General features: G+C 38.2%; 1 protein-coding gene across 1 annotated transcript; it reads left to right on the top strand.

Annotated features, from left to right (window-relative positions):
- f9a (coagulation factor IXa) lies at window positions 1–9368 on the top strand. The gene is made up of 8 exons (XM_036569094.1): window positions 1–169; window positions 4652–4827; window positions 4955–4979; window positions 5855–5968; window positions 6140–6271; window positions 6868–7169; window positions 7360–7486; window positions 8372–9368. The coding sequence occupies exons 1-8, from the start codon at window positions 103–105 to the stop codon at window positions 8950–8952; spliced, it is 1524 nt and encodes a 507-aa protein (XP_036424987.1). The 5' UTR covers window positions 1–102; the 3' UTR covers window positions 8953–9368.
- Window positions 9369–16600: the final 7232 nt, after the last annotated feature.

Raw genomic sequence — 16600 nt, 5'->3', positions numbered from 1 at the left:
TGTGTGGGTAGAACAAACATAGCAGCTGCACTTTGGAGTGCGGGCTCAGGTTATATGGCCTGACTGAAGCGTGGTAAAGGACTAAATCTGCTTTTGGTAGGCATGGCAATACTCTCTCTACTTCTGCTGTCAGGGGTGCTGCTACAGCACAGCTTACACATTTCAGCAGGTGAGACCATCCTACGCCTCATATTACACTTCAACTGCTCTACCATGCTTAAACGCGGGCGATGGATGTTGTGGGTTTCAATAGAGGCCACATACTTCACCTTTAAAAATGAAGGTTCATAGTGTTTGGCTTGGGCATTCTAGGAGAAAAACTTTAATTGGAACAGAACTTTAACATCATGTGGAAGTTCTTACCTTTAAAAAGGCACTTACAAACATCCTTTAGAGAAGCATCTTGCCTATGGCATTACTCCAAGATCCTTTTTTGTCACTTTTATTTTCAAGAGTATTTATTATTATTATTGTTATTATTATTATGATTATTATTTTTTATTATTATTATTATTTGTTTGTTTGGACGTTTTCTGATCCTAAATACATGAGGTAATGGTGTGTTTAAAATCTACTTATACAAGAATAACCACCTAGGCTGAAATAAAGGTCACTAGAGAAAATTCTATTTAAAGCTATTTATTTAAGCAATAACTGTTTATTTGCTTTAAACACTAACATCTGTGTTTTTATGTCTGTCAGGGTGTTTGCTTCACCATTTCCAAACCTCTCTTTGAAATAGCCCAGTAACTGTAGTTGCCAACTAATCAATACCTGAAATCAAAATGGACCTTTTTTACTTTGTTCGTTCATGCCTCTGGTCATGTTGAGCAAGAGTCATCATACTAAATCAGTTATACGACCAAATTCTTCTCTCTCCCCAATCTTCCACCAAAATCTGATCGCTATTGCTCGTCTCTAAAATATCTCCTGATTTGTGATTACATCACAGTGCACCAGCGGATGGGGAAAAATTATACTAACCGGTGATACATGATTTCTGAATCATGTTGTTTTTAACATTATCATACTTTGCTATGTTAAATCAAGTATGTGGTGATGGAACTGAATGAATCCATGAAGTGGCTGAAGATGCAGACTAAAAAGAAGAGCAACTAAACCTGTATTCTTCTAATTATCTCACAAAATATCAATGAATGTTTAGGAAAACAATCTTGTTACTTTTTACTATATTTGACAGACACTAAAGCATTTGTAAGCCTGATCTGTCACATTTGTAGGATACTGTCAGTTACCACAGACAATAATTTACTCCACATACACTTCAAAACAATGGGACATAACTGCTCACCATGTGGCCATAAGGGACAGGGATGCAGTCTCACTTCCTGCTCTAAAATGCAGAGGTGCAGCTAAAATAAGGCTCTGTCTATGGACTAAAACTCTTTAGGCCAGATACATAAAACTTGGCAGTAATAGTGCAACGCCATGCAAAGTGTGTGAGACGGTAATAGCTTATTCCTAAAGTTACCATGGCGGTGATTAGCGTGCTGGTGTCTTAATACTGTGGAATTTTCACCAGTGTCCTATCCATGGTTTTCTTCTATTCTCAACGGCAGTTGCCATGACGTCACAACAATTGCTCTAGAATGGGCTAAACTTCCGTGTAACGCTTTTCACCGAGGGTAATTACGATGCCATCGAACTGTCTCAAAAGCACAGGAACATTATGTGCTTGTGCTGTCAGAGGGGGTCGCAACAGTTTTGAAAGCTTAAAACGATGTTGGAAAATGATTGCTACGAACACAAAGGCAAGCACAGATCAGAATGTCAGTGTCCGAGGAAGACGAGGCCAAAAGAACATGGCTAGCGGCACTGAACTTTAAAAAGCACCCCGGAAATATTCATGTTTACTCCTTCCATTTTGTGATAAAACAAAATAAATTTTTTAGATTCTGATGAACAAAGCGAATGAAGAATGCACATCTGATGGTATTTTAGTCGGCCTATGAAATACTTTGCTACTGCAGTGCTAAACTAATAAACCATTACAGCTACTGTGGCAACATAACCAATTATAATGGTTCTCAGAGTAAATGCATCTTAGCCAGCTATGTATTCTAGTTTCATTTAAAATCCCTAACCTACCTTCCACAAAGCAGCAGCAACGTGGCTACAAGATCTGCCCGGACCAGCGATGCAAGACCATCCTGCTGTCTCTACTACACCGCTGTTTTGAACCATAACCCATGTGGAGTGGTTCGGTTTCCTGGCGGACTGGCCTGGCTGCACCTCAGCTTTGAGAAATGTGAACTGTTCGCAATTGTAACACAGAACCTTTCCAATTTTATTGCTGTATAGATAATTATAAGCTTCTGTGCTTTTATAATTTCTCAGCTCCTCATCGTCTACACCTTCAGAAAAAAAACAAGGTAGTTGATAATGTCAACATGCGTGACATGGCCAGAGTTTCATATCGTCAACCCAGACTTGGGATAGGTTCAAAAGATGAGGAACAGACTGGGTGACACCATTTACAGTTCTTGGTAAACATTCTTGTCCATGATGCCACTGCGACACAACTTCCATCTTTGTGTAACAACAAAGCAATACCTAGCTAGCTACACAGTTTAATAACTGGCTAATGATAAATCTCTTTAGCCTTGAAGCTAATCTGTACACTATCGGTTGTCAACAACAAACGCATACCGTAAGTTGTGCCCATTCTCGTTCCAAAGACGCACAAAACGTAATGGTAAATGTTGTTGTCTAGGAAAACCGTGGATACAAGAGCTAGATAAATCCACATGTAAATGAGGTCATGCATATTAAAACCCCACACCAAGTGAAGCTTTGGTTGGCTGTCAAAATTGAAGAAACAAAACAAAGAAACAGGCTTGTAACCCCAAATTTCTCAGAAACAGAGCAACAAATTTAAAAGGAACAAGTGCTGACAAGTTGGTAAATAATAAATCATTTGGTAAAGATGCTGTTAACTATTAATCAAGAAATAAGGTTTTACCTATAGGAAAATGACGCAAACAAAATTCTAATCATCTTAACATCTTAAAATTCAACTTTCAATTTAATTATATATTAATAGTAGGAATTATTATATTTTAGCATGTAAGATTTCTTATTGGTAAGAATTAAGAATCTTTTTCCTGTTCATTATGATTAGTTTAACATTAAAAATAACAATTAAAAATCACACTGACATGCTGAAATTCTAATTTTTATGGCGAGCTTTTATTTACTATTTTTATTGATCTCAGGAATTCAGTTTACGCATGTGAAAATACATTTCAACTAATAAATATTTAATCCTTGATATTAAGAAGTTGATTTGCACATGTAAAAAAATTGAAATTAAATATTAACAAATTCGGTTTTTACTTTAAATTCTTTATAAAATCCATTGTAATTCGAAAACTGGGATTCAAAACTAATTGTGTCAGTTTTAACATCTCAACATGTCAAATTACTCTCCACTTATTTGGATTACATCCTGAACCTGCTTTCCACTCACTGGAGGGGGATTCACCAAACATTGAATTTGATGAAGGAAGAAGAGGCTGTTTTAAATTGAGTGCCAGTTAAATATGTCAGTCTGAAATCCGTCTCAAGCGAGTCTTTTTTCTCCTCTATTCTCCTACTGCTGCAGGTAGAAGGTTTGTTATGCTGCTCCGTCCAAACGGATCAAAAAGTGTCTTTTAAACATATTGGTTAATCAGCTGAGTGTGTATGTGTGATATGTTGCATGTGGAACCAAAGAAGTTTGGAAACAGCAAAAATCATTTAATCAACATGGGCTTCTTACAGGGAAAATTACCCTCAGAGTGCTTTAGGCCTTATTTTTGGCAGGATTGTGTCATGTTATGAATCTCTACTGGCATATGTGAATGAAAGAAACACACAGACTCACTTCACATCACAGGAAAACATACGATAATCCTCATTTATGAATGAGCAAATGTGTTATAATCACGCATATAACATCATGGTAAATACAGCACTGCAGGAATCTGGCCCAATGTGTTTTGGTAGTGACATGAAAACATGGGAGGGTATATTTTATTTATTTAAAAATCCTCATTACAATGTAAATCTTTCAGCTTTGCAAAAAGATCTTTTTAAATACAACATTAAAGAAATTTTAAAAATTGATATATTATTTTCACATTTTTTTTTAATTTAGTTGTTAGGATTTGGGACAGACACCTCCCAAGAAATATATGCTACAAATCATGATTTTGTACACATTTAGCTTATTACTATCTCACTCAGTGCCCTGGGTTTAACAGATCATAACATAACCCTTGTAAATATCTAAATATCTAAGGTCTGAATACTTCATTGTTTATTTTTTACTGTGGGACAGCAGTTTGAACTAATTCAACAGAATGGTCTGTATATGGTCAGCGGGTTTCCCTTACTAAGTTCAGAGGAACAAGTCAAAATTATTGTCTGTGCTAATGAACTGCATGCTACAGATGCAGCAGATATAGATTAGGTTGAAAATGCCGTTGTTTAAATGATTATTTGTATTTACTGTAATGGTATTTGATATTTTTACAAACAAAATACACTCACAGAACAGATTACTCAGTGGTCAAAGACTTTTGCACAGTACTGGATTTTTTTTAAAAGGTTTAATCTGCTCCCTCTCTCTCCGTTTCCCTGGCTGAAGCCCCCAGGGCTGTGTTCCTGGATGAACAAGAGGCAGAAGCTGTTCTGCAGAGGCACAGGCGGGCCAACACAGGGGCTTTCGAGGAGTTTATGCAGGGGAATGTGGAGAGGGAGTGCATGGAGGAAAGGTGCAGTCTGGAGGAAGCCAGAGAAGCGTTTGAAAATGATGAAAAAACGGTGAGTGAGAGACAAAGTCACATTACTGTACCAATCTGAGTACTTTACTGTACTTTAAATGTTCTGTATTTTTACAGCTTAATGAAGAGGCAACTGTAAACTTGCAGGCTTGTGTTGTGTTTTTTAGATGGAGTTCTGGGCAGGTTATGCTGGTACGTCTTTGCTTAATTATTTTCTGCAGTATTGACTAGAGCTTGCAGTTGTGCGTGTCTAAACTGCCAGGAGATATGAAGACAAATCAGAGATGTAAAAAGTTAAAAGGCGCTACACGCACTGGCCTACATTTGATATACAGTACTGTTCAAAAGACCACTCTACATTTATTTAATTTCTAGTCAGAATTGCTAATAAGTACAAGTTATTCGTATTTCAGGAAATATTTCAGAGGAGATTAGATATAAGATAAAAAGGTGCTTCCACGAACTATAGTTGGGGTGCTACCAAAATTTAGATTAGATATATGGTAATCCACCTGCATAAGGAAGGAGCAAGTCAAAGGAAAATAAGTGGGAAAAAAAAAAGAGTACAAATTATTACACATACAGGAAATGGGACTCCTAACAGCCATGTAAGACCTGGCAGACCACCAAAACTGAAAATAGGAGAAAATCAAGCTCCACTCTTGCTTCAGATCTGAAAAAATCCGCAGGTGTTTTTGGAGGAAATTGACAAAAAAGAAGCTGCTTTGAGGATTATGAGAAAATGCAACCAACTTCTAAGACTGAACTTTCTAGGTGTGGAAAAATATCCCTACAGATTTTAAAACTGAAAGCAAATCTCCTTTACGATTGGAAGCGGTAATAATGACAAAGCGTGGACACACTAAATAATAAAATATTGGTGTCATATTTTGTTGTATGGATTTTGGTGTAATTTTTTGTTATATGTTTTTCTCTGTTTACTGATGCTGAAAAATGAATCATTTGTACTCAACAGGAACTTAAATAAATGAAAGGTGGTCTCTGACTTTTGCACAGTACTGTATATATGTATTATTTGTGAACAAATATTGTGTTTTATCTCTCAGAAGGGAACCCGTGTAAATCGGCACCGTGTAAGAATCAGGGCACGTGTGAGCTCCAGAAGGGGACTTATGTCTGTACCTGCCCAATAGGCTTCACTGGAAAGAACTGTGAAATAGGTGAGACCAAAGATCTCTCCAGACTGCTGGCTGAGGGCCAGTTCCTGCAATCTGAACGTTGAAAACAGCACAGATTACTGCAACATGCTAGTGTTGGACAAGCTGATCTTGCTTTGCTAATGACTATAAATGTTTCCCAGCATGACTAAGCTGTATGTTTGCATTGCGCAGTGGCACCCAGGCAGTGTGATGTGAATAACGGAGGCTGCATGCATTTCTGTTCTCCGGGTGGAACTCGGAGGGCAGAGTGTTCCTGTGCTCTCGGGTACAAGCTGGTGGGGGAGGTCAAGTGTCAGCCTGAAGGTAATCTAATTACACTGCCCTCTGGTGAGTGTCACGGAATGATTATTGTTCAGATTATTGTCTTCCTAAGGAGTTCAGCTGAATCCAATGACCTTTTCTACACCACCCTTTTGAGTTTCCAATATTGCCTTAAGCCAGGAGTTTCTAAAGGCCTGTTTTGGAGGGCCTTAATGCAATAGTTTGGTAGTCAAACACATCTGATTCAATGCGGTAGGTGCTGTAGGTCTGTTCAAGCAGGATAATTATGCTGTGCTGAACGCTGGAATTGGACACTCCTGCCTTATGCGGATGTAGTGCTAAACAGTTTGAATTTTCACATCTTTTCATCTAATTTGTAAGTTTTTGTACAACTAATTAATTAATCAATTAATTAATTAATTAGTTAATTAATTAATTAACATATCCTCTACAGACTTAAATATGGTATTTTCTGCACATTTTAGAGCATTTCTTTTCAGTAGCAGAGTTTAACATTAAAAAATATAAAAAAGAGAATGTAGAGGATGTTTACTTACGTTACTCAATCAATGAAATGTAATTTGACCGGGGGGCTCAAACCTCTGTGTATCACTGTATATGTATATGTGCATTGCCAGTGAAGTTTCCATGTGGTGTAAGAAAATCGAACATAGGCGGCTCTACCAGATCATTAGGCACCATCACAGCAAACAGCACAGGGGGCAATGATAAGAGAGTTCCAGTCCCTCAAGCACCCATGACCAACCTGACCTCCAGCAAGACCATCAGCCTGACCACCAGCCAGGTGAATCAGAGCCACAAAATCTGGCCATCTCACTCCAAATTATCCTCGTGGGTATACAACACTACAGAGCCACCCAACACAAGGATCCGCATCGTTGGTGGAAGTCAAGCAGCACCTGGAGAAATTCCCTGGCAGGTACTGACAGCATAAGTCAAAGCCATTCTAATAACTTTAATATCATGGATCTCATTGGTATTTACTTAAATTACAGTCCCCAGAACTAATGCAGCTCAAATAGGGTGATGATGGAATAATCAGTACAAGTATGAAATAATACATTATTTAAACAGTTTATAACCTAACCTGGCTGACTGCTGTACTGTAGGTGGCACTGGTGGTGCGCCCCACGCAGCAGGTGTTCTGTGGGGGCTCCATTCTGAGCGAGCTGTGGGTCATTACTGCAGCCCACTGTCTAGAGGAGAGCAAAGACAAAGATTTCTTTGTCAGAGTGGGTAAGTCTCCACAGATTCTAAACCTAGAGTACCCCTGCCTTGTTGTTCATGCTAACAAAACAGTTCCAACTTATCAGGTGATTAAAGGAGTAGTTTGGCAAAAAATGAAATTAACATACATTCCCCTTACCTCAAAAATAGTCAAACAGCTTAGATATGTTTGGTGTCCAATGTTTGCTGCAGAGCTACAAGACTAATGTAGCTAACAGGTAATGGTTAACATCAGCTAACAGTTAAAAGATCTCAAATAGACTTGCTTATGTGGTTTCTCACGCTGTATGCATGCTGTTATCTATAGAAGTGGACAAAGGAACGTGGCATAGCTAAAAACAGTAACATTCTTTCTCTTTGTAAAAGTAACATTATCTCTAACCTCTCTGGTAGAAATGTGTAATTGCATGCAACATGTGGAAGAACATTTTCTAACAACGGCTGTGCTTTAGATCCCCTCCTCGAGTAGATCAGTAGATTTTAAATTATTTTGGGCTTTACAGAGTGACTCGCCGCAGCACATGGACACCATATTTCAGTGTGTCTTATTCCTCCTGACTCAGTAATGCTACTTCTTTCAATTTTAACAAAAAAATGTAAATAGTGCAGCTTTAATTAATGTAATTTAACGGCACTTTTTGAAATAATTGACAAAAAAACAATATAATAAGCAGAGCAGGGGTACTCAGAGAAAAGAATTAAGAACCACTGTCCTAAACCAACAGCAAATGAGCAACTTCACCATGGAACAGCTTAATCACAGAAGAGATACAGTTAAACGCCTGAGGGGCTGACTTAGTAATTAAGTCTACAGTGGGTATTCTCAATGCTACGGTCTAGACAGCTTCATCTAAAGTTGGTTTAGGCTGTCAGACTCAACCACATGTTTTGCAGGCGAACACAACGTTTCCATAAAGGACAGCATGGAACAGGACCTGGAGGTGGAGAAGACTGTTAGGCACCCTCGCTACAACCCCGCCATCAGCTTGTACAACCATGACGTGGCCCTGCTGCGCCTGCGCAGCCCCATCAGTTTCTCTGAGCAGGTAGGGCCCATCTGCCTGGGGCCCAAAGCCTTCACCGAGTCTCTGCTGAACTCAGGCTCTCTGGCCATTGTGAGTGGCTGGGGTCGGCTGCGCTTTAACGGCCGGCCAGCAACAACACTGCAGAAGGTGGAGGTGCCGTTTGTGGACAGAAGCGAGTGTAAGGACAGCAGCAGTGATCGCATCACACACGTCATGTTCTGCGCCGGCTATTCAGACGGGGCCAAGGATGCATGTCAGGGGGACAGCGGGGGGCCTCACGCAAACCAGTTCCATAAGACCTGGTTCCTGACCGGCATCGTCAGCTGGGGAGAAGAATGCGCAAAGAAAGGAAAGTATGGGGTGTACACACGCGTGGGCAGCTACTATAAGTGGATACAGTACGTGATGGGGATCCTCAAAAAAGCACCACTCAATGACGTTGAGATGTGATTTTCACAACTGTCAACTTGAGGACTAATAATTATTCTCTATATCATTTGTTTGGAACCATTTCATATTAATAAAATACAATACAATGTTATACAGTGATATAAATATAGTAAACTAAATGCCAGAATGTCGTATAGTCATATGCAAGAGTTTGAACACTCCTGCTCAAACTACGCATTTTGACGATTTTCTGAAAAGAAGCTAACTCATCCTTTACAGGGAAAAAGCTTAAATATGGCATTTTTCCTGCGAATATTAGTTTGCAATCTCTATTTATTTAACATATTTTATGTTAAATATATTAACACATTGGGAAAAAAATATCATAAAATATAGATTGTGCCATAACAAGCCATAGTTTGTTTTATTTTTTTGCAATATGTTAAATTCAACCAATAAACAGTGATTAAAATGTGCAGCAGTGTGTTGTGCAACTTATTTCCACAAATCAATAAAACGTGTAATTTGACCAGGGATGCCTAAACTTCTGCCTACGGCTGTATTTTTATATGTTGTATTCAGTATTTCAAGCATTTGGGGAACAAACCAAAGCTATTGAAAGATAAATGATATAGTAAGTATCATATAATAGTAACAATACATTTAACATAGTTGCTGAAAGCATTCTGCATATTAATTTATTAGAAACTTCATGATTGACGCTACACAGCTTTCTCAGTTTTAGTCTCAGTTTCTACAGCTCTGTTCATCATAGTGGACACACCCAATATTTTTAAAGCTTTCAATTAATTATGTGACTAAAGTGATGTCTGCATTTGTATCTATGGGAAAGACAGTAAATAGAGTTGCAAATTATAGTTGCAAGCTCACATTTAGTGACCACAATGCCTGTACAATATGTAAGGAAAAACAGAAGAGCGACTGTTTCTCAGGTGATTGAGAATGTCAATGCAGGTTGTGATCAGACTATGTCAGCAAGAATAGTCCATTCACAACAACATAAGGTATATTACAGTAGGGCTGCAGTGCATTGTCCCCTCATTACAGAGCCAAATGCACATTTGAGAGTTCAGTGGTGTGAAAACCATAGATACTGCTCTACAGAAATGTGGAAAAAGTAATATGGTCAGAGGAATCATCCTTCACCATATTCTCCACAAATGGGCGAGTGCATGTGCACCATACACCAACAGAACAGTACAGGCCTAAATGCTTGACCCTGTCCAGTGGCTCTGTTATGCTGTAGGGGGCATTTGGCTGGTAAGCATTTGCATTTAGAGAGAACAGTCACTGCAGATAAATGCAATGTTGTTGTGACTGATCACTTTTATCCTACGATGAAACATTTTTATCCTGATAGGAATGGATGACAGGATGACAATACCCCCATCATGAGTGGTCACTGAATGGTTAATCAAGTAATCAAGTAATCAAGATTCTGCAAATCATATGTTATGGCCTTCACAGTCACCAGATCTCAACATAACTGAACACCTATTGGAGATTTTGGATGTTAGACTGAGTTCTCCATCACTATAATTAAAACACCAATTGAGGGAATATATTGTTGGAAGAATGGAAGTCCATCCTTCCTGCATAGTTCCAGAGACTTGTAAAATCAATACCAAGGTGCATTTAAACTCTTCTGGTGGCCCACCTTGATAAGACACTTTAGATTGGCTTTTTCTTTATCATGTCTGTATTTATCTGCAAGCAAATTGGTTTTATATTGTTAAAAACATAGATTCCAAATGTTTGTGTACATATACATTTATGTGCACAGGTTTCTGATACTTTGTTAACTGCTTCACTGGACTGCCTGAATTTCATGTGTCCTCCATAGATCTGAGGGCTGATGAAACAATATGCATGCAAAAGGTGCAATTTTAGAGTTCCTAAAGGGGTTCTGGTGAGGTTCTAGCCATAGGTCCTAATTCAAAATGGTCAATTCAATATTTAATCAAGAATTCCACAGATTGTGGAAAAAGCTGTAGTTACAGTGCAAAAAGTGGTGAATTTGGTCAAAATGGTAAATAGGAGGTTTATGACCTGTTGTCTCCTATAATGCATAGTAATAAAAATGTACAGTGCCTTTAAAACTGACATATGTAAATGATCTCTGTTTTAACTGGCTTCATTGTATTGTGCCTCATTCAAAAAACACTCTGGCCTGAAACATTCATTATGACTGATTAAGTGGGGCTAAACCGCTGTGAGCTGATCTGGTTGATATAAATTAATGCACTGTGTTTATGACATCACAAATCAATGAATTTAAAAGAAGCTGTTAGCTTAGTTTCCACATATGGACTACAGGGATTGAGGAGTGACTGGCTCTTTGATGTTTACATACAACATCAAAAAATGTTTTCTATGATATGGACCCTTTAAGAAAAGCATAGAAATAGCCCAGTCATTTAAATGCACATCATGTTTAGACCCACTTGTACTGGACAGGCAGAAATCATTTTAGAGAGGACAAATTCATCTCACAGAGCCTGAAAAGCTAGCAGCTCCTCAGCTTTGAACTTGCACACTTCAGAGAGAGGAGGAGGAATGTGGGATAGCTGAGAATATCTGACACTTGAAACCTACTTAAGATTTCAACTGTGTGCCTAAAAAGACTCATGGCCCAGTTCAGGAAAAATCACTGGATCTCACCCATCACCTCTGGAGACCTGACAGCACTCCCACCCTGTCTTTCAGCAGTTCAAGGCCAGTTTCCAGATGTATTCTGGCTGCTTTCAGTGCTAAGAAAAAAAAAAAATATATATATTTTAGTTTAATGCTTTTTTGTTGGCTTTATAAGAATTGCAAGCTAAACATTTTCAGATTCAGCACTGTTCCCTTTTATGGTTGCCTCTTTTAAGAATACGATGGGGTGGATTTGAATAGAATGGAAGCTATTCCCATTTACATCAAAATGACTGACACAAATATAGCATAAAGTCTCAATTTATAACATATCTTTAGTGCTGTAATACTTGATGCACAGTAACAGACTCATGTCTGGACTCAAGGCGTTTTTGGACTCAATAGAATTTGTACTCAAACTTGTCTTGTCACCAAATTTAGTGCCAAGTTCTTTTAAAAAATATTTCTATTGTCTTTCTTCCATCACTGCACACATTTAAGTTTAATTTAGCCAGCTGAATTTGACAATGGTTGGATTCATTCAGAGCTCTATTAAACCTACCTTATTAGACACTCCTACCTTGTTGGTCCACCTTGTAGATGAAAAGTTAGAGACAGTATCTACTCTGTTGCTGCACAGCTTGTGTTAGTCATCCTCAGGGGCATCACTAGAGGTTCATGTATGGGGGGTCTAAGCCTGTACTAGGGCGGTCTGGGGGGCATGGTCCCCAAAAGAATTTTTTTTTTTTAATGGCCCCAAAAATGTTTACAATGCACTTTTAGAGTACAAAAGGCCAGAAAATGTCATGATCATCAGCTGTGTTAAGTATATCAAAAAATGGTTCTTTGGTCAAATTGGCACACAGCAGAACTGCCTCTTCTTAGTTTGTATTAGCACAGAGCTAGTATAAAAAACGTCATATCCATCCACTTACAACAGGAACAGATCAAACAAAGGTACTGAAGTCAAGCAATGCTATTTACTCTCACTTAGATCAGCTGCAATGTCCTACATATATTATTCAGACACACAGATTATAGTTCAGTCTCAGTTGGCGCAATCAGAACGAGTGTGATTTTGCTCTGTAGGTATGTTTAATAAGGTAGGTGACAGAATTTCATGGTCATGGTGACAATCATTATATTTTCTCATTTAAGTTCAATTAAATTCAGTATTAATTTTATTTGAAAGCTTATATAACTCTCCCTCACTTTCTTCTTGATCACTAACCTCCCTCAGATCTGCTCCTCCAGTCCTGTCAGTCTCCTTGAGCTTTTTTCTCTCCTCCTCTTCCTGTGTTTGATAATACATTCATTTTATTAAACTCAGATTTACAAGAACTCAAGGAAAAAATGATCAATCAATTTATTTATTTTTAACTGGTAAAAACCTTCTCATCTAACTGGCTTTGGACGGAGTTGCTGCCTCTTAATTTCCATCTACAGGTTGAGGAATTGAGAGGTAGAAAACTGTTATGATGATCTTTTCACATAAAGCTAAATCCGCTTCATGTTTGAATTTTTCCGTTCCACCTTAAATCCTGCAGCAGTTTAATTCTGGCGCCTCGCGGCAGGAAAACTCAAACAAGAATCTGGCGAATAGTAGTTAACAACATCAGCCTCGTCCTTTTCACTGACTTTAACTTACTGTAAACAAGAATTTATGGCAAACACTTCCAAATATGTAAGAGAAATCTAATAATAAAGAATATAAAGGGCGTCAATAACGTTATTTCTATCATGCTTGATCGTTCACACTCTGCACTCACTATGTGAGGATGAACTAGTTGGCTTGTCAGCTAGTAGCTAATGTTAGCGTTAGCCTAACCGCTCTTCTTTAGTTACCTCACTTAAACCCAAAATTAACTGAAGTTAGCTAGCTTGAGTTAAGCAACCAAGAAAAAGACAGATATCCAGCTATACTGACCATTATTTGCCACAAATCCATATTGTAGGTGGATATATTCACTCTGGATATTGTAGATTTTGAATAAGGTGTAATGTTTACTTTAGTTAGCTTTTTGTTAAAATCCTGTCTTTAACTGGGTGACCGGTGATTACTTTCCAGGGCATGAACAGAGACCCTCCCCCAGCTCTGATATGATTGGCTTACAACGCATGAGGTCTGATATGATTGGCTGAACTTTACGTTAGTCAATATTTGGTAGTACAGCAGCGGCAGAGCCATGTAGAGATGGCTTTGAACAGAGGTAACGCTGCATTAGAGCAGCAGCGCCTCCCCCAGGTCGCGCCCTGCTATTACAGTCTATTGTGAATGAGAATAAACCATAGACGTTTTGGACTAGTACATTTACTTAGGAAGGGGGCCCCACAGGATGCTGGTGGCTGGATATATTTGGCTGGTGGACGGTTCGCAGGCCAGCAGTGACCTTGATGTGTTTTTAAAAATCCAGCAGCACTGGAGTGTTAAAGTGTTTTATAAATTTTCATCCGGTCTTGGTCTGAAGACTGGCCTCAAGACCGTAAACTAGCGGTCTCGTCTCAGTCTCAACCTCATTCGAACTTGGTCGTCTTGGTCTCGGGTAAGGTCACAGAAAGGACTCAGAAATTGTTGTGGAGACCAGCCGAGTGCAGTGCCCCTGTCTGAGGTAACAGAAAGATGTATTATTTTTGAATATCGCAACTCGCGGCCCACACAAACAACCACAAAATCTTCTGTGGATTTAAGCAATCCGTTTGTCTTCTTCTGACTCACCTAATCAGAGAGCTGACTTGGCAGCTACTGAGTGCTTGATGGCTTAAGAGAGGAAAGCTGAAAACAGAGTTCTGGCTCAATTCAAAATTTTCCATTTATTTGAAAAGACCCCTGAGCAAAGAGCGCAAGTCACTGATTTTCAGTTCTCAAGCCCTGAGATACATCTTCACTGCTGTTTTCTTTGTTTCAGTTATGCTTGCACTAAAAAACACAAACATAAACATATAAACATAACTAGCTAAATTTTTTCCAAAACAATCAATGAGACTGACATAAATGTTTTAGCAAATATTCAACGTTTGTCATAAAACATTGTCATCAATGTTTTAATAAAATCATAAAATCTGTTGGTTGAGGATCTGAGTATTTTTGTTTATTGATGTTTATTGGTTTCAAAATTCAAACTTTTCTTAAGGGGAGATTGGAATGTTGTTATTATTATTATTATTATTATTATTATTATGTTTTTATGATTTCATTTAATAATAAAAATGGATGTAGTTTATGTTAAATTGACTTTAGGTGGTGATGTGTGTGTGTGTATATATATATATATATATATATATATATATACACACACATATATATACACACATACAGACTCGGCTCTAGGGGTCTTGACTACAACACTATCGACGCCCCCATGTTAAAAGAGAGGAAAAGATTGAGTGGAACAAATGTGGTTGTGTCCAGCTCAAATCACTTTTCTAGAAAACAATTTAATAATTTATTTAAACATATATTTTACACTTTACAATGGGCTGTACAAAAATGGAACAGATAACATTGTCACATTTACAATAAAGTCAATTTGCATACATATTCCCATCAAAATGAATAATTTAATGACATAACATAAAGCTACTCAGGCATATTAATTCAGAAATAATGCAAGGTTTACAGCTAGAATATCCCATATTTCCAGTCGCGGTGTGTTTAACGTTATAGAGACATGATTTCCAGAGGCTGGCAGAGCACTGCAAGAGAACAACTTGATAGCAAAATAAATAAATTAATAACATAAGAAATGTGTACTTTGGAGGTGCTCCTGCTGCGTCGCCGAACTCATTTCCACTTCAAACGCTGGTATATCAAAGGCAGCCCTCCAACTGGGGGCTTGATTTGATGTGGTAAATTCATATAAGTCTGCAATCAATATTTAATTAAGCGTCGACACAGTGGGTACATTTCATGTTTGCGGTATGATCTCTAATAGGAAGCCTAGATTAGGGAGCACACACACACACACACAAGTGTGAGTGGGGAAACAGAAGTGTCTCCACGCTCTGTTTCAGTTCAACTTGTGCGTCAATCTACGGGCCAGCTCGGGCCCTCGTCTCTTAGTTAATCATCAACTTCACACTGACAGGCTTGATGAAGGCATAGCTGCATTAATGCTCAACAAGCCAGCAGCCTGTGAGTGCATTTAGAAGAGCAGGCTCATTCAGGACTTGTAGACATGCAAACCTTTAAAATATCCAGTGGATCCTGTGACCTATAGTTTATTTAAAGAGCTTTTAAAACTCATTTCTGAGGTTTGGAAAGCTGCACTAAAACACACCAACATTGCTAATCAAATTCTGCAAGTAACAGAGAATATGACATATATAGTACTGTGCAAAAGTCAGAGACCACCTTTCATTTATTTAATTTTCAGTCAAAACGACCACTAAGTATTCATTGAAGTTATTCATCAAAGATGAGACATAAAATAATTACATAAGAAAGAGGAAGGTCAAAGAAAATCGACAACTAGACTTAAAAGACTCTTAACATCCATGCAAAACCTGGCACACCACCAAAACGGTCAATTTTTAGATAAACTGTACTTAAAGCTTTCATCTTTCAGAGTTAGGAAATCAAGCTCCCTTTAGTTTCAGATCCATCCTTCCACTTAGAGAAGTTAACACAAATGAAACAAGGAAGCTGCTGGTGTTCTCAAAACAATGGACTGGCCACCCCAGAGGGAATATTTGGACTGTGAGAAGCAGAAAATGCAACCAACTTCTGGGACTGAACTTTGGAGATGTGGAAAAATATCCCTGTACATTTCATCCAGTAAAAAACTGAAAACAAGTCTCCCTAAAAGAATGGAAGCTGTAAAAAAGGAAATGCATGGACACATTAAATGCTGAACGTTTTGATATTATATACATTTCATATGTTGATGAAATTTGCTGTTACATACATTTTCTGCTTTTTTGCAGATGCTGAAAAATAAATAACTTGTACTGAAAGACTATTCTGACTGGAAATTAAACCAATTAAGGTTGGTCTCTAACTTTTGCACAGTATTGTATATTGAGTTGCCAGTGTAGGACCTTGTACCTACACTCA

The sequence above is a fragment of the Colossoma macropomum genome, unplaced genomic scaffold, assembly GCF_904425465.1.
Source record: "Colossoma macropomum unplaced genomic scaffold, Colossoma_macropomum, whole genome shotgun sequence".
Classification (NCBI taxonomy): Eukaryota; Metazoa; Chordata; class Actinopteri; order Characiformes; family Serrasalmidae; genus Colossoma; species Colossoma macropomum.
Note: the sequence above shows the minus strand (reverse complement) of the source record. Positions and strands in the feature narration are given on the sequence as shown.

What these genes read in the sequence shown, in the direction of transcription:
- f9a (XM_036569094.1), top strand. Translation starts at nt 103, where the DNA reads ATGGCAATACTCTCTCTACTTCTGCTGTCAGGGGTGCTGCTACAGCAC. An exon ending in TTGAAAATGATGAAAAAACG is followed by an intron (nt 4,828 to 4,954) that starts GTGAGTGAGAGA and finishes TGTGTTTTTTAG; the next exon opens with ATGGAGTTCTGGGCAGGTTA. An exon ending in CTGGAGAAATTCCCTGGCAG is followed by an intron (nt 7,170 to 7,359) that starts GTACTGACAGCA and finishes GCTGTACTGTAG; the next exon opens with GTGGCACTGGTGGTGCGCCC.